At 49.0% G+C, this 20,993-nt stretch overlaps 1 protein-coding gene across 12 annotated transcripts in view; it reads left to right on the top strand.

The window, feature by feature from the left end:
* CTBP2 (C-terminal binding protein 2) overlaps positions 1 to 20,993 on the top strand; it is a 158,695-nt gene that overhangs the window by 105,133 nt on the left and 32,569 nt on the right. For 10 of the 12 annotated variants that reach the window (XM_053584167.1, XM_053584170.1, XM_053584177.1 and 7 more), the window contains one exon: positions 5,875 to 6,034. In XM_053584167.1, the coding sequence (XP_053440142.1) occupies positions 5,977 to 6,034 (58 nt within the window). In that variant the 5' untranslated portion in view covers positions 5,875 to 5,976. Of the gene's footprint in view, positions 1 to 4,504; positions 4,527 to 5,874; positions 6,035 to 17,143; positions 18,840 to 20,993 lie in introns of those variants that run through there. The other 2 variants (XM_053584178.1, XM_053584166.1) reach the window with 2 other exon arrangements.

Raw genomic sequence — 20,993 nt, 5'->3', positions numbered from 1 at the left:
TCTGACCTCTCTAGCACTGTAATTCCCTGCGCTCAGAGACTTGCTGTTTTTTCTTTTGACTTTACTGCTGCGTCATCTGCAGAGGCTTTACTTTGAGGTTTTTTGGCTTACTTCAAAGCTTCTAGATGTTTTTTGGTTAGACGGAGTTAGACGGAAAAGCTCCTATTTCCTTAGCCTCATACCCAAGTTCTAAAATACTTTGGCAGCAGGATTTGACCTGAATTGTTGAGAGGTGTTTTGTGTTTGTTTTTAATATTCTATATTAATCCCATGGGTCAGTATGATTTTTTTTGTTGTGGTACAGAAATTTTAACGATCAATTTGGAGGTATGCCAAACACTTAAAGATGGCATAAGCAGTATATTATTGGTTTAAAACTCAAGCACTTCTGGGCTCGGCGCCTGTGGCTCAAGCGCTAAGGCACCAGCCACATACACCTGAGCTGACAGGTTCGAATCCAGCCCAGGCCCGCCAAACAACAATGATGGCTGCAACCAAAAAAAAAAAGTAGCCGGGCGTTGTAGCGGGTGCCTGTAGTCCCAGCTACTTGGGAGGCTGAGGCAAGAGAATTGTTTAAGCCCAGGAGTTGGAAGTTGCTGTGAGCTGTGATGCTCCAGCACTCTACCCAGAGTGACAGCTTGAGGCTCTGTCTCAAAAAAAAAAAAAAAAACTCAAGCACTTCTGAATTCTGAGGCTTAATGCATTGGAAGACGGTTATAACCATGTGTTAACCACGATTGGGTGGCCTGCCTGTTTGTCTGGGGTGCCTGTGTCCAATCAGCCCTGGGGAATCAGGGCATGTGACGAAGTGTGACCTGGTCACCCTAGGGTCGGGCTTCTGGGTTTTTCCTAGGAGCAGATGGAACCACAGTGAAGCTTCAATGTGTGTTTGGCGACCTGTAGAGACTGGGTACAGATTGTGTGTGTGGGGGGGGTACTTTCCCCGCACAACTAAAACTTGGTGTCTGAACCATGTGTTCGCCCCCCTCTTTCCCAAAATGAACAGAAAACCAAATTTACAGAAACGACTGAATAAATGATCAGGAAACAGCAGTCAGGTTTGGCTGTGCTCTTGGTTCGGGCTCCTGTACCAAAGATCACCACAGCCGACGTGGGTTAAACAAGTGTTTATTTCTCGCAGTTCTGGAGACTGGGGAGTTCAAACTAAAGTCTTTGGCAGAACTTGTGTCTGGTGAGGGCTGCCTTCCAGCTGGTGGGCCTCCTGGCTGTGTCCTCACCACCTGAGACAGAGCACCACCCCCATCCGGAGGATGGAGCCTCCCAGAGGCCCCACCTCCAATGCCATCTCTCCAAGAGGGAGGGTTCAGCGCTCAGCAGTGAAGGATTTCAGGGCACACTGAGCCTTCAGTACTCAGCAGCCAGTTTGACAGTTGACTCCAGTAAATTCACTTCCCACCCTAATTTCCCCCCAAAGTTGATTTATTTACTTCCTTAAAGTGCAGTTTTAGTGGTTTTTGTTTTAATTGAGTTACGAAATTCTCATTTAAACAAGGTGTACTTTCCCCCACTAATCTGACTCTTTTTGAACGTTCATTTTGTTATCTTTGGAGTCTTGTTTTTTTAATTGAGGTGGAGTCTCCACGTTGCCCAGGCTGCAGTGAAGTGGTGAAGTCACTGTGTCGCTGTTCACAGGCAGTCATGAAGCACCACAGTCCTCTCGCTTGAGCCTTTCAGGGAACTGGACTTAACAGGTGGACGCCATCATGATCATTGTCCCAAGCTCATATCTGGTTTTTAATTGATTCTTGTTTACAAAACAAAATCCTTATCTGTTCAGGAGAGTCCATCCAGCTATCCTCATAAAGGAGTCTGTTAGATTTGGCCTTGAAGCATATGGAGTGGGTTTTTTGGATAGGTGGCCTGAACATCTGCAGCTTTATTTGGGTCTCAATGAGAGGCTTTTCTGGGCAGGCTGGAAGCAGTTCTTAGATTAAGGAGCGGCCATCAAGCACCCCACAGTGCTGCAGGCTGAGGGGGCAGCAGAGAAAGCCCTCCCATTCAGTGTGGATCATATGGACTTCATAGGGGCCGTAAAGTCAGTGGTGAGCTAGCATCTTCCAGGCACTGTGGAAAGGCCCTGAATCTGCACGTGTTTGGGGGGACACCTGGGGACCCGCACCATTCTGGCAGGTGCTCCGTGTTACTGTGGGCTCTCCTGCGCTGCATTCTCGACGTGGCCCAACCAGGTCACATCCAGGCTGCACAGTGAGCCTGTTGACACATACAGAGGTCCTTGCAGGCTGTCGCGGCGTGCAGGACCCCGCTCACCATTGCTGTGGGGAATCTTGCCTCTGCAGTGGGTCACCTCAACCTTGAAGACTTAAGTCTACACCCCCCACACTTTTAATGATGAAATGTGATCTGAGAACTCAGCGGGCTCCCTCAGAGACCCCTAGCAATACTTGTGTAACTATGATCACTTTAATTTGTTACCTTGGTCTGTCTTTGTTAACATCGTGTTTAAGTAGATCTCCTCGACAGAGTTGAAAGCGATCACCGTGTTTAACTGGTTTTGGAGGAATTTTCCTTTGGAATGGCACTGGGGAAGGCATGTACTGACCATGTAGATCCTTTAGTGGCCTTCAGGAAGACTAGGAACTGAGAGGATCTGTAACTTACTCGAGACTTTAAAAACGTGTATTCATGAGCACTGGGCTTCTGTGCAAACCTCCTGGTTGGTGGACAGCACCTGGTGATGGCCATTTCGTAAAATCACTGTGGTCAGATTTTAGACCGTGAGCGAAATCCCTCTCTCTTGGCCTTGATTCTGGACTTTTTTTAGTTTGATATCCAAACAAGGGGTTGTCCCTTTTCTCAAATCTCATGTTTCTCTTTGACACCTACGTGGAACAAATCTTCCTTACCCATGGTTTCTACTAACAACCAAGAATCTCCAAGTAGCTTTCTAAGCCAGGCATCTTAAAAGAATTTCCCAGCATCAAATATTTCCCCCCTTAGATAACAACCCTCACTTCAAATAAAATTTCAGGCAAACCATCCTGGTCTGTGGTTGGGCTCTGGCCTGTGATTCCTGTGTTTTTAGTTTTGGGGAGAAAACAGTGTTTCTTGTGAGGTCTGGCAGTGATACACCTTTCCTGTCAACCTTGAACTCTGCCAAGGTTGACCTCCCAGCCTCAGCCAGACAGGAGTGCTTATTCCCTGTTGGAGTCCATGTACAGTGGGGTATCCCCAGCATATGACCTCACTGCCAGTTTGGGATTATCTGCTAAGTTGTCCCATTCTCCAGACAGGGAACCTGAGTCTCAGGCTCATCCAGGGCCATTTTGCAAGCAGGTCTACCACTACCATGGACAGGGAAAGCTATTCCCTCTCCTTTCTCTTCTTCTGTAAGTGTACCTTTATGTTTTGTTACTGGCAAATACTGATAGTGCCAGTAGATGATAGTGATAACATATTTGGCAAAAAGAGATTATGATTTATAACTGGTTTAAAATAAAATTTAAAAGAGGTCGGTTTTTGTGGCGGGCATTGCCAGGAGAGCTATGACATAGTACAGCCCAGAGCCAGTGTGGGTGGCGAGGTGCTGGTGTTCTCGGTGTAGACGCCAGCTGGAGGCCAGTGTGCACAGCTCAGCTCTGAGGAGGGCCTCTGGTTGTCCGTGGAAAGATGGTTATGTTAATTAAGTCCTCTTAAATAGCTCCCTCCTGGGGAGGGCTGGGGAGGAAAATGGCACATTTCATACATTCTTGTTTCAAAAGAAATATTGGGGGAAGGGATTGAGGCCACATGAACCCATGATCACTGCCATAGAGTCCAGAGACTGCCACAAATCCAGAGACTTGTGGCCATGGGAATTCACTGCCAGCAGGGCCAGCCTAAAACATGCCTGGGTGCCCCAGCCGGGGCTCTGCAGAGAGGACCCCTCAGAAGGGCCAGGCACAGAGGGCATTCTCCCCTCCCCCCAAAAAAGCCAGACACAGGAGTCAGCCTTTCTTTTTAATAGTGGAGCGCAGGCGTTTGTGTAAGCTGATCTTTCCTTTGATTGCATGATTGAGATTCTACTTATCAATTTTTCAGGAAGCCATCTAATTATACAAATTAAAATTCAAAGGAAAGCAAAAAGAATGATTACCCCTCACTCGGGGATTGGGGGAGGAGGGTGTGAAAGCCGTCTTCCTATGATGCTGTCATTTTCCATCTCTTCAGTCTTCACAGATATTAACTAATTAATTCTCCCAGAGCCTAGTTCTATTTCTACACCAGAGTCAAGGAGGGAGCCAGGCTGCGGTTTGGACACCAGAGCCCAGGCTGGAGCAGATGGCAGTGGCTGGCCCTCGTGCTCCTGACTCTAGGCTCAGCACCCTCTATCTGGTAGCCTGGTCTCAAGCTGGCTAGAGTTGGGGACTTTTTTCTTTCACAACACCACCAATATGAAACCAAATGTGTCTACACATGTCCACCTCACCAGTGACCCTGTGCTTTGTCTCCACACTGATGCAATATGATCATTCCTGTTTGAAGAAACTACTTCCCAGCCTCAGAAAGTATGTGGAATCTTGTGGATGTTGCCTTAATTATTTATTGAATGGAAATTGTGCCTTTTCCTGGATTTTTTTTTCTTTTTTTTTTTTTTCTGAGAGTCACATAATTATTGCCATAAATCTTTAGAATGTTTTTTCAGCCTTGTTGCTGGGAAATTAGCCATTAACTATCAGAAACCTGGTAGCCCTGCAGTCTGACCTCTGAGGAAGTAACTCCTGGTATTTTGCATAATTGATGACCATACATCCCCAGTCCTCATTTTTAACCCTTGAGCTTCACTTCTGTTTCCTAGGCCACCGAGGACAACTTTTTCTGTGTATGTATACGGTGTGTTTAAAATCAGACCAGTTTGGTATCTTTGAATAAAATCCAGGAGACCATAGAGTGGGTCTCTGGGTCTCAGATTCCTAGTTCCTAGTTGAGGCTCTTCAAGCCCTTTTTTTAACTGAAGAACACAGTTCCGGAGCAGCAGCTGAGACGTTGGAGGGAGCAGCCAGTCATCTGGGGCCTCTGGCACATCAGCAGAGCATTGGATGAGCTTCCAAAATGCTCGACCCCTCCAGAAACAGGCTAGGGGGTGGTTGGGTTTGCCTCTGGGGAGTACATATGGCCCACACTGAATGGGAGGGCTGCCCCCCCTCGGCCTGCAGCACTGTGGGCTGCTTGATGGCCGCTCCTTAATCTTAAGAACTGCTTCCAGCCTGCAAACCTTGGACCTCATGCCAAGGAGCCCAGGCTACTGCCCTCGCCAGTGCTAATGGTGGCACCCGGCAGCTTTATTTGGGCACTGGCGAGGCTTCTGCCCACCTTCTCGAGAAGTAGGGGCAGGGTTTGTGTTGTGTGACCTCTGTGCCGCTGTTCTCGAAAGCACTTTGTAACTTCTCTGCAGAAGGCCCAAACAGAGAGAGCTTCTCTCTCATGTGGCCACAGTGGGTGTCTTCAAGCCTGTCCCCTCAGGCTCTGCCCCTCAGAGGCGCAGTACCCCAAGGACAAGGCCAGCCCTTGGCTATCCCTTGGTCTCTGGCATCAGAATACAAATTATTACAGTTCACGTTGTTTGGTGATTGGCCCTGAAGTGAAAAGCAAGCGACCTCTTGGCATTCGCTCCTTTCAGAAAGAAGTAACTGACGATCGTGTGCGTTCATCCCCTCCTTCAGGAGACAGGAAGCAGATTGCTCAGGTGGACTTGGAGCAGCCTCCACGGACAGTGTTTTGGGAGGAAAGGGAGCAGCACCACATGCCCAGATGGCAGGTCCCCTGGTAGAAAGTGGCAGGTTAAGTCCTGAACGACCTGTTGTCCTGCACCCCGAGGGTGTCCAGAGAGTAAGGATTCTTTTCTCCTTGTTTCAGGGTTCATAGTGGCGTAATGCACGCAGACTCCTGCGAGTTCCCCTAAGTTCTTAGAGGACGGCTTTGCCATTTGAATCTGAGAGTTGCAAAGTTCCATAAAGAATGGCCCTTGTGGATAAGCACAAAGTCAAGAGACAGCGCTTGGACAGAATTTGCGAAGGTAAGAGCCGCGTGTTTGGCGGTTGTTGACGGAAGGCGCGTAGTCTCTCTGTCTCAGGTCCTGCGAGGGCTGAGCTGGCTCAGTCACACTGTCACCACCCTCCCAGCCAGAGTCCCTTTTCTGGTTTTAGCGCCATTTGCCCTCAGCACACTCTGCGGGGTGTCTAGGGACATAGTCCTGCCCTCATGTAGAACAGGGGCAGGGTGGGGGTGGGGGGAAGGGGAGAGTGGGGGAAGTGCCTGTGGTCCATTTCTTCCAAGTACCTAAGGTTATTTTGCAAAGAAAGATGCTATGTATTAAGACCTTCTTTTTTTTTCCTTTTTTTTACTTCGTGGAATTTCCGGGCTTTATCTGTTTTGAATTAAGATATTTACAATGATGAATTCCGAGATGTTCCCGAGGAGCCCAGCATTGCCCCTCGGGATGTGTTCAAGTCCCTGCTATCTTTGAAAATGTCTGGAAGTATTTTATTCATGAAAGGAAAAGTAAACATAATTAAAATCTAATGGAAACCTGGGGACAAAACTCTGAGATGTTGATTAAGCACTATCCTCTCCCAATTAAGGAGTGGTGAGAAACCCGGGGCATGTGGGTTTGGGTTAGGGCATTCTGCCAGCCAGGGATCTGCATGGGGAGCCGATGCTGCAGGGCCAGGTTGGCCCGGAAACTTCCGTGGGCTGTGCTGCCCAGCCTTCTGGTGCCACTCCCCTGCAGCTGCCCCACACAGACCTGTTTGTCCTTTAAGTAGATGTGGGTCAAGCCGCAAGGTCTGGGGAAGTCAGATGCATCTGCCGAGTGACTCCACACCTTTGAGAGAGCTCTGTGCTGTGAGCGTGTAAGAGGATGGACTGTGTCCTCACATCCGTGGGGTTCTGCCATGGCGTGAGGAGTTTGGCATTTAAGGAGTTGTTAAACATTCAAAAAAAAATTTTAAACCTACAAAAAGGACAGTAGGCTAGTATGACGAACACCAACTTTTCTTTCAGTTATCCAGTGATAACACCTGCTTTCCTTCAATAGCAATGCACGTATAGATTAGATAGGTAAACGTGTGTGGATGGATGGACAGATGGATGGATAGATTTTTCTAGAACCATCTGAAAAAAGGTTATAGAGGCAGAAGTTTATTCTTGAGCACCTGTGGCACGTGTCTCCTTTTAGACAATTCCTGTTGATACATCCCCACCATACCGTCATCACCCCCAGGAACTTGGGGTCACGACAGTGTTGTCTCACTGTTGGCTGTGCATCTGTTCACCTGTGCAGGAACCAGTCAAATGTCACACGGTGGGTTTGGTCTCTACAAACCCATGGCCTTTTTGACTTTCAGAGACATTGATGTTATTGAAGAACTTAGGCCAACTGGTTTGTAGACCATTCCACAGGCCGGGTTCCCCTGATTGTGTAAGGAGGTGCAAGGTGACCTTGACCTCCAGGGTAAAGGTGCCTCATTGGGGTCACTGAGTCCCATCTTCTCCAAGGTCATGTCAGGAGTGCCTCTGGGGCTGTTTCCACCTGCTCTGCCCAGCTGTTTATTGCTGGAGACCAGCATGGAACTGAAGCATCAGTAGCCTCTCCTCATTGCTATGGCTGTCACAAGCATGGTCCACCAACCCTCCCAGCCAGTTCTTGGTGTGTTATATGGGATTTGCAGCCAATTTTTTAAAAGTGAAACTTGTATCCCCTTTATGTGTGGTGGTTCAAATATAGCTGTAGTCACTTTTTGAAACATTTCTCAGTAACTGCTGACCAACAGGACAAGCTGAAAATTTGGTCACTCGGGCACGGCCTGTAATCTACACTCCCCTTGTTTTCTGTCACATAAAGTAATAACAGACATTGCAGGGGGCTTCCTCGGTGCTCCTCCTGTGTGTGACCTGAGCTAGTCCTTGTGGCGCCTCTCGTGGTTCCGTGCAGGTGACGCCCTTCTCACAGGTGTGGCCAGAGGGGGGTTGAGCAGTTGGCATTTGGTGCCCAGGCATCTGGATCACAGTAGCTCTGTGGATCCAGCTGTTTCTTTCACCTGGAGGCATCGCACTTCTCCCGACCCTCTCCCAGTCTCTCTCGAGTCTTTTTGGGTTCTCACCACCCTGTCTTTCTTCATCCTGAGCTACTTGTAGAATATTCTGTGTCAGTGTCCACAGAACCTTTCAAACTGTCCCCACTGCCTATTTCTCACTCTTGAGGACTTCCTGTATCCCTTAGGTTTATTTTCTTTTGTTTTTAAATGCTGAAAAGCATGAAGCCTGAAACTGCCTTGCTCTGCTGTGGTTACCCTGTCTGCTCCCGGGCTAACAGGAATGATGCTTTTCTGCTGTTCATGTCTGGAATCACTGACTCCTTCAGATCATCCCTCCTCCCTGCAACACGAGGCCAGTGCACAGCCCTGGTCATGGGACCCCGCTGGACCCAGCAGGTGCTGAGTGAGATCTGAGTGCCATCCCTGCATGGATTCTTTTTTTTCCCTTCCTGCCTTCTCAGGCCAGTCCAGCCCCTTCCTCCCTGAATTTCCAAAGCGGAAAGAGCTAGTGTGGAGCTTGACTCTTCGTGTGTCCAGGAACTGACATGGGGCTTCACACCCGGGGATGCCTGTGCTCTGGAGTTACAGGGACAGCCAAGATCTTCGGACTCGATCAGAACTAATTGGAATGATGGTCTTTCAGATTGACTTACCAGCCAAATTTAAATTTTTTTAAAGCAACCCTTCTACTTTAATGTTTGTAAGTTGGTCCCTTCTTGTTTCTGGTGCCCACTACCAAACTACCCTGGAATCCCATCATGGGAGGACTGTTGACACCGTTGGTCAGAACCTGATTGTGATCTTTTCTTTTCGATGTGTAAGTTAGGTCTCGTTTTTCCTCTCTGTTTAGCTTGCTGATGTAATTGAGGCATCGCGTTTTGAACTGTCCCAGCTAGAGGGTTTCAGAGCTCACTTGATTTGCCCCAGTTATTTCTCAGTCAGAGATAAGGGCTGTGCCTGCTACTCAGCGTTACGGAAGAAACCCAGGGAAGCCTGACTTGGAGCCCTGGGTTTGTGAAACCACAATACACCTCAGTGGCTTTGCTCATGGCTGTTCGAACACCTAATCGTGGGTTATAGGAGAACGAATTACCAAACGCCATCCTTTACTTATAGCCATTGAGATTGCAACTTAAAAACTGAAAAAAGTATCTATGTCAGTTGATTTTGTTGGAATGCCTTCAAAACACAGAAAAATGGTTCTAAGGAGATCTGTTAAGTTGCGATAAGTTCCTTCTGTAACATAACTCAGTACTGTTTTCCACTCCTCTGCAGAAAAAGGGAAATGATGCGAACCTCTTTTTAAGTAAACGATCACTGAAGCATGACACACCTCCGGAATGTTCTCTGAGCACAGAGAGAACTGGTGGGGTTGGACGAGGGCAAGATGGAGACTTGACTGGCTTCTGTTAATGCAGGAAGTTATGAATTCTGGGAGTCTTATCTTACATCAACTTGGTCATGAAGAAGGATAGGACAAGTTATAAAAGGTGTGCTGCATTGTAGGTTATAGGTTCTTTTCAGACTCTGGGAGGGAAACCTCCCCAGTGGCTTCCTCTAGATTCCATGACCCTCTGCTCCTCTTCATGGGTGTACCTGCCCGTCTCAGTGGAACAGCCCCCGGGAAGGTTCCTTAGTAGTCCCAGCATATACCAAGACAAGAATCTCCCTGTTGCTGAGACAGCTAAATGGCAGATGTAGGGACTGTCCCACCTCTGAGGCTGGGTGGGAGTGGGAGGACCTTCTCTTCCAGCCTCCATCCTTGCCTGGCACGCAGCCGTGACAGCCCCTTAGGCTGGGAGGGTTCGTTTTTCTTTCCCTGTGGGATGAGCATACTCCACAGATTATGGCCAGAATTGTTTGGTGTTTGGGGTTTTATTTGTATGTTTTCATTCTGAGCACCTATTTTGTTTTACCTATCTTTGTATTAAAAAAAAAAAAGAAAAGACATTATGAAATCACTACTTGCTGTGATTCTTTAAAGGACCTTGAACACTTTGTAAAGAAACAGTGTTGAAGCCTGCCTTGTGGTCCACAGTCATTTTTACTAAATATCTTTAAATAGCCCCAAAATGTGGATTTTTTAAATGGGATTCATAATGTTGCTATACATTATAATTGTATGTTGGGATCAGGCAATTATGCACATTTCCAGTAATTATGTGATTAGCTGTAATTACATTAGCTATGTAAATATACAATAGTCAACTAGACATGACTTAAAACTCCATAGTACAAATGAACATACTAAAATAGCGTTACTTTAAGGCAAAGGTGGAAAAACAGTCAAAGGTGAAGCTGCAGAGAAAAATACAGTTATTTGGAAGGGGTGAGATTTCATGTTTTGCCTTACCTGGTCTTTCCTTTAAGATGAACTTGGAACAGTGACCCCATACTTCCCCCCACCATGGAGGTGCTCCCCAACCTGGTTCCTCAACTGTCCTGGGGGCTGAGTCCAGAGAAAGGCCCGACCAGTCAGCTCCTCATGTCCACAGTTTTCATTATTTCTCTCTCATTACTGACTTCTCAAACTCAAGCGTAAGCTCTTCTGAGCTTTGCACTTGCTGATGGGCGCGTTTCCATAAACTTGCCACTCTTGTCTAAAAGCAACATGTTCTAAGCAACTTACTGTTTGCTTTGTGGAGCCAAGGATGTGTAGCAGTTAGTCCGCGGCTGGGGCTCTGGGCGTTCGTTGCTGTCTCCAGGCTCGGTTTCATGCAGCTGTTGTCTGCCCTTGCCCCACTGCGGTGAACTACACTCTGACGCGGGCCTCTTCCCGCCTCCCAGTTGGCAGTGGCCCTTGTCCATCCACGTCGAGTCCAGACCTCCTGCGATCTGTGCAGGAGCTGCCTGGCTCGTCTTCACACCTGCTGTGCCCTCAGTGTGTGTCCTCTGGGTCCTGGCACCCTTGAGGAAAGAGTGCTTTCAAGCTGAGTAAGTACCTTGGTGGGTGGAGTAGGTTGGGGCAGCTGGAAACCAGCGGACAGTATCCCACATCCGTACAGAGAATGTTCTGGGCTCAGATGCATCCTTGCACAGCTCAACCCAAGTGACAGGTAGTTCAGGTGACTGAACCAAAACCCCAGGATGCACTTTGCTGTCAGCTTCCTGCCCTCTCTTCCCCTTTTCAGAACCTGTAACGCAAAACTGGGAGATGAGACTCCTGTTTCTTATTGGTTCATCAAACCGTGAGTGGATAAGCTTCCAAAATGTAGCTTGGCTCTCTTGTGGCAAAGCTCAGGCACTTTGGCACATGCTCTCTCTGTCTTACCTCCATCTGGAGAGGTCCCACGAGCCTTTCTGAGATCCTGCTCTGCATCCATGTCCATTGGCCGAGCCCCCCAGTTGGGCTGTGAAGTAGCTAATGTGTTCTCAGGTGCAGTGGGATCCCGCACACCCCGTCCCTCCAGTGTGCGCCGTTCATCAGAGGGTCTGAGCATCCATGGCCTCATCTTCCAAGTCCTGGTCAGAGAGATGTGTGTGCCAGGAGGGTCCCTTCCCTTCCTCTTTGTACCTGGGGTGGATGAAGCGGATTCTTCCCCGTAAGGTAGATAGTCAACCCTTCACGTCCTAAAGAAGCCTTTGCAGCCCATCTGCTGGTTGTACCCACACGGCCCTGTGCTGAAACTGCATGCAGGTAGGCAAAGGCCATGTGGGTCCCTGTTCAGGAGCCTTAGCTATTCAGGGGACATAAGGGGACCCCTCCTGTCCTTAGCTTATGTCCATGGGGCCCAGCTCCTTGCAGGGAGGGTGCTTGGACTCGAGTATGGGACAAATTCAGAGGCCTGAGTGGTCACAGGGAGGGGTTCTGGTGATTGTACATGTCTCTGGGATTTCCCCCATTACACCAGACACCCCTTAGGGCAAAGGGGCATGTGTCTATCACCACTGTGTCGTGTTGTAAGTGCGATGACCTTGTGTGCCCAGTGAAGGGAAAAGTGAGTGACAAGTGGAGAGAGGGCAGCCAGGAGGACTGTGTGGGAGACCCGCCTGCAGGTGGCTGCAGTTCCAAGGTCGTTCTAGGGTATTTTTGTCATCTCAGTAGGTGGCAGATTTATTGGACTAGGAACAAAGGGACCAAGGTTGGGCTGAGAAGGCTTCTTGGAGGTGGGTGATTTGAGCCAGCCCTGGTGGGTAAGAGTGCTGGGAGCCTCACAAGCAAAACTGAGAGGAGGGAGGAGACCTGGGGGTGGCCTGAACCCAGGACAGGGAGGGAGACGTCAGATGGCTGGGGTGGGGTGGGGGCACTGGGCGGCGGGGGCATTGGCCAGAGTTGGGGTTCACCCCTGAGACCAGAGAGGAGGGAGGCGGCAGTCGTCGAGCACCTGCTTTGAGGCACACAGGGGCACAGCATCCCAAATGAGGGTCTTGAGGCTGAGAAACGGTCAGAAGCGAGCCCAAACCCTGCGGACAAGCTGGGATCAAAACGCACACTTCCGCCACGCAGGCACATTCCAGATGGGTAGTGATAGAGGGTAGGCATTTCACTCCATGGTGTGTGGGGATCAAACTTAATTTTCATAGTACGTCTCCCAGGAGGTTCCATAAGGTAGTCAAGAAATTGAGTCAGAAGCGATGACAGGCCTTTGTTTTTACTTAAAATGACTAAATATCAACTTACACGAGGCTGGGACTATTTAGAGTGTAGCAAATATTAATAGGGTTGGGTCAGTCCAGACCCTCCACCCTCCAGGCCCAGGAATTGGGAAGAGCACGTGGCCCGCAGCCAAGGGTGCTGGTGTCACTTGGTGCCTTTGAGGGCTGAATTGATGTCTGGATGGGTCTGCTAATTTTCTCTGTACTTCAGTAATTTAGATAAAGCCTGCTTTAAACCCAGCCGGACTTTGTTATTTTTTCAGTGCATTTGAGATGTGCCTTCCGCCTTGAGTTAGAGTAGCTCACTAATTGACAACCCTTTTGTAGGGGACATGGAGAGCATGAAAAGAAAGAACTGTTTTAAAGGCAGATGCTGTTTATAAATATACATTCTAGAATATGTATCTTGAAAGAAACATACTAAAAACCAACACAGCCTGTGTACCTTAAAAAGTAAGAAGTGGGGATGTTTTTGACCCTGTCTCTTCCGGGAAAAGGTGTGTAACCCACAAATGTCAGCAGCACCCCTGGGAAGTCACTGCAGTGGCTTCATCCTGGGATTTTCCTACTTCCGCCTTTACTGTTAAAGCTGCCCTGTCCCTGGGGGTTCGAGGAGCACCAGGCTGGTGTTGACACCAACTTGCTGCCTCCTGAGAATGAGCCGTCCCACCAAGTGGGGGAAAGCAACGTAGCTAAAGGGGCAGCCATAACCTTCATGTTAGTCCAACCTGTAGATTTACTGATTGTGCCCCACCTTATTTTTCTAGAAAAGTGAGAGTTAGACACCCCCACCCCCGGCAGTGCTTTCTTGTTCTTTCCGTACATTTGCTGGCGGTTACCATTGGAAGCTGAGTGGCTCGTTGTCGGTGGATGGGTCTGAAGACTGTTCTGTGCGAGGGACCCACTGGCTGGTCATCCCATCCTGGCCTCTCATCCTTCCCTGCTTGTCAGGAGCAGCCTAGATTTCTGTAGGTCTCTGTAGTCATGAGGGCCTTGAACGGATGTCGCCCATAACCCAGGGGTAGCTATTGGGTTTATCCACACAGTCAGTTTTTTCTTGAGTTTGTTTTCTCAGCAAGAGAATCTGGCTTGTCTGGCTTGGCACCTGTAGCTCAGTGAGTAGGGCACTGGCCACATACACCAAAGCTGGCCAGTTTGAGCCCAGCCCGGGTCTGCTAAGCAATGACAACTACAGTCAAAAAATAGCCGGGTGTTGTGGGAGGTGCCTGTAGTCCCAACTACTCAGGAGGCTGAGGCAAGAGGATCACTTGAGCCCAAGAGTTTGAGGTTGCTGTGAGCTGTGACACCACAGCACTCCACCGAGGGTGACATACTGAGACTCTGTCTCAAAAAAAAAAAAAAGAATTTGGCTTGTCTTTCTTAATTTTCAGTAGATGATCTTTTTCTGTTACATAATTTTCTTTTCACTTTGTTCAGTTTTCTAGAGTGAAGGTCTTTGTGGGGTTAAAAAGTTAAGTCCATAAGATTCTTCACTGTAGAAATTGGTCCCATCTCACTTTTAGTTATCGTGAAGTTTTTCAGAAAAGCAGCCCTTTCTCAGAGATTGCAGTGTGTTAAGGGCGAAAAAAGTATGCCAGAGTGTTTAGAAAAGTCAGTCCCGTTACAGGTGTTTTTTACCTAACACAGGAAAACATCTGTCATAATATTTGCCGAATTTCAGAGCCCAGGCTACATGAATTTGGGTGGCTTCAAGCCGAATAGGTTGGGAGCTGGTAGAAATGGAGTCCTGGCCTTCTGGTTCTGAGGTGGAGGGTGATAGCACCCCCGAAGCTCACCTGCCCACTTCTGACATGCCCTGGGTGCCATCTCAGAAAACGGTGTAAGACTCGTGACTAGTTTTCTTGTGAGTTAAAGGACAAACATTCATAGTCCTGTTACTGTGGGAGAACTTGAGCTAAAACTAGGTAGCAGGAAGCTGATGCGTCACCAGGTGGTACCCCACTTTGTACCTAGCTGCAAAGAGGTTTGGCACGAGGGTCTCCCCAGACTGTACCATGAGTGGGAACTGCTTAGTGCAGTTGCCACACAATGTCATGATGCTCGTTACAAGAAGGAAGTGAAGGAAATGGTGAGATGGCTTAATTCAGAAGCGTTAGGCAGTTGCCATCTGCCTCTTAAAGGCTGGGCCATCCTGGCTGTGACGGAGTGCAGTGTACCCCTTTGTGAGAGGTTGCAGTGAATTACTTTCTGGAACTCAAGTGACATATCTGATATTTCTGGGTTTGGGGGAATCAAGAGACTTCAGGAATCCTTCATTAAATAAGTCGGCAGTGGTTGTCATCTTTTTTTAAAAGCCTAAATTAAGCATCCTGTAAAAAACATGATATCAGAGGTACCCGATTGCTGGTCACCAGTGCAGGGCAAGGATGTGTCAGGTCCACTGAGGGGCCCACCAGGTGGGAACAGCAGCAGTGATGGGATGGGAGCTCCTGGGGTACCTAAAGGGTCCCTCTTGGGTGAACAACCTGAGACTGGACGAGGGCGGTGGCAAGATGGAAAGGGACTGGAGCTGTCTGGTCAGTGTTGATGACTTGGTAAGATGTGTGAACACCACCCTGTGTGTGGCTCCCTTCCCCGCCATGATGGCCTGCACACCAGCAGAGGAGTCACAGCAGATGGCACCAGCAAACTTCTTCCATGCATGGAAATTCCAGCATTTTACACTGCGGCTTATTTTCTTTTTCTTAATTCTTTTCCCTTTTCACACATCCTAGGAGGTAGGGGGGTTGAGAGTGATTTTGGGCCTCTTTGCTATCAACCAGGGCATTTTCCCAGCTAACATGGGGTCTTACTGGCATTTGGGGCAGAAATAGGGGTTGCCGTGGTCTTTGGGGTCACCTGGGATGTGTGTGTGGACAGTGATTAGGCCCATTGGTTTAAACAGAGCTTGTCCCAAAGTTTAAGGATGTACCGTTCAGGACCTGATCAGTGCAGCAGGGCGGCAGTGCCACGCCACACAGCTCTAGGTCCTAGAAATGAGGTTTTTACCCACGTCCTTCCCTCATAGTAAAACTCCAGTGTGTCTCACACCTTAAAATGACTGGTATTTCTCTTTACCTGAAGACTGTTACTATTGTATGTTGGATTGAGAGAGATGTGGGTGAGGCAGAGCACTCTCAGGTTTAATGGTTGCTAGTAAACACTGCGTCTCATTTTTAAATGTTTTCAGTGTACACAGCCTTTGTAGCTCCCTGATTACCAGATTTTATTTTTGTTGTGAACTCTTCTTTGTGGCAATCCTACAATTGCAGGAAAGGAACCTATCACATTAGGCTAGGGTGTTGCCTTTCTGGGACTGTTCTATGTATGTTTGAGGAAATGTCTTAATACTTTGGGGCATTTCTTTATCTAAATAACTGCTGTTGTTTGCTTTATTGCACCTAAAGTCCTAGTGGACTCTGAATGCTTAATCCATATGAATATAGAAGTCATCTGAAAAGCTGTAAGCCTGCTGGAATTATGCTTTCCTTTCAACATTCTAGAGAAAGATGAGATGATCAGAGGCAGCAGTATCCCGATTTTGCTTTCTAGTGTTAGCTTTTAGCTGCCGGTCCTCCTTTTCCTGTGACCTCTGTTGCAGTTTAAAAATGAGAAATTCCAGATTACACAAGCCTGTTTATTTCCCCCTGGCAGTCTGAACGGATCTGTGTTTTACAGTAATCGGGTAAAGGAAGCATTTGGACTTGAGCGGTGGAACCCCTTTGATTTACAACCAAAGAGTTGTCTCTAAGCAGTTTCAGATATTTTCCAAACATCAGGTTTAGACCCAGCCTTGTTGTTTATGGTTCTAAAAATGCTCGTGAACCTTTTCTCTTATTTATACATTTAATTTGCTTTTAGCTGCATGTGATGGATTAACATTTGTTTCATCAAGGTGGATTAAGACGAACTGACATTGAAGCTGTCTTATTTTGTGTCTGTCACTTTGAAGCGATCGGAGATGGGGAGGGAGGCATCCCCTTCCGGAAAGGGAGTCAGGATTCATCCTGAAAGTACCCTGGTGAGGAAGAGAGAGGCTAAGCCAGGGCTTCACTGTGGAAATCATTCCCGGTTGCACGTTGGGAAGCCTGGATGGAGGGAGCAGCCAGCTTCATCTGTCTAACGAGATGTCACATGGAACAAAAGCTTTAGGGGTTTTATTTAGCTCCTAATCCGCACGCTGAGAGAGCCCAGGTCCATGTGAGCACACCAGCCGGGAGCGGGGCCCAGCAGACTGGAGCAGCCTCCTTTGTGGGACTGAGCGTAAAGAGCAGACCTCTCGGCTGCCACTGGGGGAGTGAGGCAAAGTTACGTGAGTCTTGTGTTTTGTCTACTAAGGTTTCAGAGGATTAATAATTTAGGCCATGCTTTGAAACAGGAAACCCCCACTTGGTTGTCCCTGCCATCTCGGAAGGGTTAGCATACAGCCAGGTCTGTTTTTGATGGATGTAATTGAAGATTTATAAAGAAGGCTTCTCTGCCTCATCTGCAGTCATTTTTTTTTTCCAATGCCAGTTCCCAGCCGGCATATAAATATTGGTCGTTCTCAGAGCTGGGATGCTGCCGGGTGGTATGAGGGCCCCTGGGAGAACGCCGAGGCCCTGCGGCCTCTGGGGAGGAGAAGCTCTCTGACATATGGCGCAGGAGAGGGGACTTGGTGTGAACTGCCAAACCTCCGCCCGCAGGACCCCGCCCTGCCCTGGGGCCCCGAGCCTTACCTGTACCGGGAAGCTGTTTATAACTCAGTGGCCACAAGGAAGGGGTCTGATCCCAACTTCACCTTCTACGACAGTGGACAGGCAGTGATGTCTGGGCGCAGCCCCCTCCTGCCACGGGATTACGACGGAGACCCGTCTGGAGCCACTAGGGTACCCAAAGAGCCTGTCTTCTATCGGGACCAAGGAGTCAGCCGGCCTGTGCCCAGCTATGGAGCGCTTGGCAACCGAATGCCATGGGATCAAATACAAGGTCAGGTACCTGCCCTGCAGGACACTGGTCACCTATACCGGGATCCTGGAGGTAAAATGATCTCTCAAGGGCAGCGGACCCAGAGCAGGGCCCCGTCTCCTGGGAGGTATGGACGAGAACTGCCTGACACCAGGTATGGGGCAGAGGCACCCGCCTACCCCACCAACCAGGTCTACAACGACATTGGTGAAAGGCCAGTGGATTCCGCTCCTGCCAGACAGATGGCCCCCACATGCCTGGTGGTGGACCCAGGCTCGGCTGCTGCCTCTGAGGGCAGCACCGGGGTGGCCTCAGGTGCCCTGAATCGAGGCTATGGGCCTGCCCGGGAAAGCCTCCACCCCAAGATGGCTTATGATACTTATGAAGACCAGCCTGCATTCCAGAGTCCCAGTGGCAAGAGGAATGTGTCCCCTGAGTTCCTGGCCTTCCTGCGGGCCGAGGGGGTGGCGGAAGCCACACTGGCAGCCCTGCTTCAGCATGGCTTTGACTCCCTGGCTGTCCTGGCCACCCTGGAGGACACAGACATCAAGTCTGTTGCACCCAACCTGGGCCAGGCCCGTGTTCTCAGTCGCCTGGCCAGTGGCTGCAGGACTGAGATGCAGCTGCGGAGGCAGGACCGGGTGGGCCCCCTGCCCAGGACACGGTCCAGCAGCTTCAGCCACCGGGGAGAGCTGCTCCACAGTGACTTAGCTTCCCTGGGCACCACGGCCCTTCAGGCAGCATCCCCCCAAGCTGGGGACCTCGCACGCCGCCCCTCCAGTGCACCATCCCAGCACCACCTGGAGACAGCAGCTACCTACTCTGCCCCAGGGGTGGCTGCCCAGGCCTCAGCCCCCCGCTTCCCTTCTAACTCTGGGTACAGTTCTCCCACCCCGTGTGCCCTGACGGTACGGCTGGGTCCCACATACTCCCCACAGGCTGGGGTGGCCTTGACTAACCCAGGTGCTTCGACCCCCCTTCACCCAGGCCCCAGAACAGCCTACTCCACTGCGTACACAGTGCCCATGGAGCTGCTGAAGAGGCAGCGCAGCATGACCGCCTCCCCCCTGCCCAGCCCCCATGGCAGCCCCCAACTCCTGCAGAAGCCTGGTGTCCCCCTGGAGCCATCTAGCCTGCCACCAGCCAGCCAGAGCCTCCACATGCCTCACTCCCCGTACCAGAAGGTGGCCCGGCGCACGGGGGCTCCCATCATCGTGTCCACCATGCTCACTCCGGAACCGAGTAATGCACCCACTGTGGCTGGGATGGGGGGCGGTGGAGGGGATGTTCAACAGAGGATGGCAGATCCTATCTGGCCAAGCCTTGACAGAGTAAGTGTGTCCACACGCACACGTACCCTGCCAGAAGACAAGGCCAAGGGGCTGTGACCAGTTGACGTGGGTTCCTGACCCCCTGGGGTAGCATCACCTTCCCATTCTCCAGCTGGGCCTAAACTGATTTGTGGTTTCCCTTTGCAGCTGTGTTTCTTGGAGATACTCAGAAGTCTTTCAGAGCAAGACTGCAGCCCTCAGCTCACAAGGGGTGGCATTTTCTGTAGTTCACACTGGGTGTCTTTGGAGGAGTCAGGAATATTTTATCAAATTCCTGTAAATGGTGCATTAGAAAGGCATAATAGTGTGGAAACAACCTCTCGAGGGTTCCTGCACACGGGATCAGAGGCAGTGATTAACCACCGTGGAGAGGAAAATGTTTGCATACTTGTGGGTTAAACAAAGCAAGATGTTGAAATCCCTTAGAACTCCCTGTTTTAAAAACAGATTTAGTCTGGAAAATACAGTTGGGAATTCTGCTTGCTTGTAGGGAAGAACGTATTTCCAAGTTGAGGAAAGGGAGAACAGGGCTAGGTGGTTTTTCTTCAAAGCAGTTGCCAGATGTAATTTGTAGCTTGTGTTTCTTTGGACATCGTAGACAGGCTCCTAGGTGGACATCTTCTGGATGCCATTTAGAATTTTTATTTTAGCTCTAGAGTGTTGAATGAAAATTTTAAAATGTAAATTAGTTTTTCTCCTTTCAAACATACTTTCTCCCTCCTTGCCACCCTAAAATAATTTAGAAATAGGATTATTTTTAAACGATTTTTTAAATAACTAGCATTATAGGGGTGAAAAATAATAACCCCTGTAGCAGCCATGAATGGGGGTTTAGGAGCCAGATCTTGCAACCCCTGAGATGCAGCCATAAGTTTCAGGGCCATGATGGTGTCACGGTGATGACCGATGTCCTCTGATACTGCTGTGCAGAGTTCACCCCAGACATTTCACCTCTTACTTCCAAGGGGAGACTGAGTAACTGGCTGGATTTTTTCTGTTTTTTTTTTTTTTTTTGTTGTTGTTGTTGTTTGTTTGTTTTTCTTGCTATAGGTACATACAGGTTTTACCTCATATATGGATTTTTTTTTTAAAAGTCTGATCGTATCATTTATCTGAGTTTTTTCAATCACTGTACAATGGGGGAAGTCAGACTTTTTTTTCCTGAGGGCCTGTGCCTTCTCTCTCGCAGTCAAACATGCTTTCTTTGCAACCAACTAATTTGCATGACGATGACATTTGTTGCTCCAGTAATTTCATCTGATAATGGCCAGGCTTGCAAAGCGGATCTGAAAACATATTCCTTAATTATGTGTTGCTAAGTAACGGGAGGGTTTGGTCATAATCACAGAAAGATTATCTCCTCATTGAAGTCGTAGAAAGGTTCTGCTGAAAGAGGACCTGTAAAATCACCTTATTTCCTTTTTTTTTTTTTTTTTAATTTCTGTTTATTTTACACTGCCTTCTAACAAAAACACTCACTGTTGGGTATGGAGTAAGGGATATTCTCTAAGTTGTTTAGAGTGTGATTATTAACGCGATGTCTTGCAGACCCAAGGATATTGATTTTTTTATTTCACTTGCATGGCAGCCAGCCAGCACCAGGAGGTCTGTGGTCGGAAGTGGGCCAACAAATAAAGTTCTGTGTCAGAGACCTGCCCCCTTGCTTCAGTTTTCATCATCATTCCTCTGGCACTCTCCGGGCAGCAGTAACCCTTCTGCCAGGGCAGAGAGTAAGGGGCTCTGCTTCCCCCAGCAGCTTTCAAGCTGGGTGAATGGCATTTTTTGTGTGGCATGTTTCATAGAATTGACAAGCACATTGGTATGTGTTGGGGCCAGAGGAAGAGGGGACCCGGTGTCTGTAGAGCAGCGGTTCTCAACCTGTGGGTCACGACCCCTTAGTAACAGTACATCGCGGCATTAGGAAGGTTGAGAACCACTGCTGTAGAGGATCATGTTTACATTTGAGAAAGCCACCAGAAACCTGAGGGTCTGGCTGGGCAGTCCACCTCACCACTGAGCTCCACGGTGGCGAGCTGGAAACCCACCTGGGTCACCGTTTGCAGCC

Source organism: Nycticebus coucang, chromosome 3 (genome assembly GCF_027406575.1).
Source record: "Nycticebus coucang isolate mNycCou1 chromosome 3, mNycCou1.pri, whole genome shotgun sequence".
Lineage (NCBI taxonomy): Eukaryota > Metazoa > Chordata > Mammalia > Primates > Lorisidae > Nycticebus > Nycticebus coucang.
The sequence above is the reverse complement of the archived record's forward strand: the minus strand, read 5'-3'. Positions and strand labels throughout refer to the sequence as shown.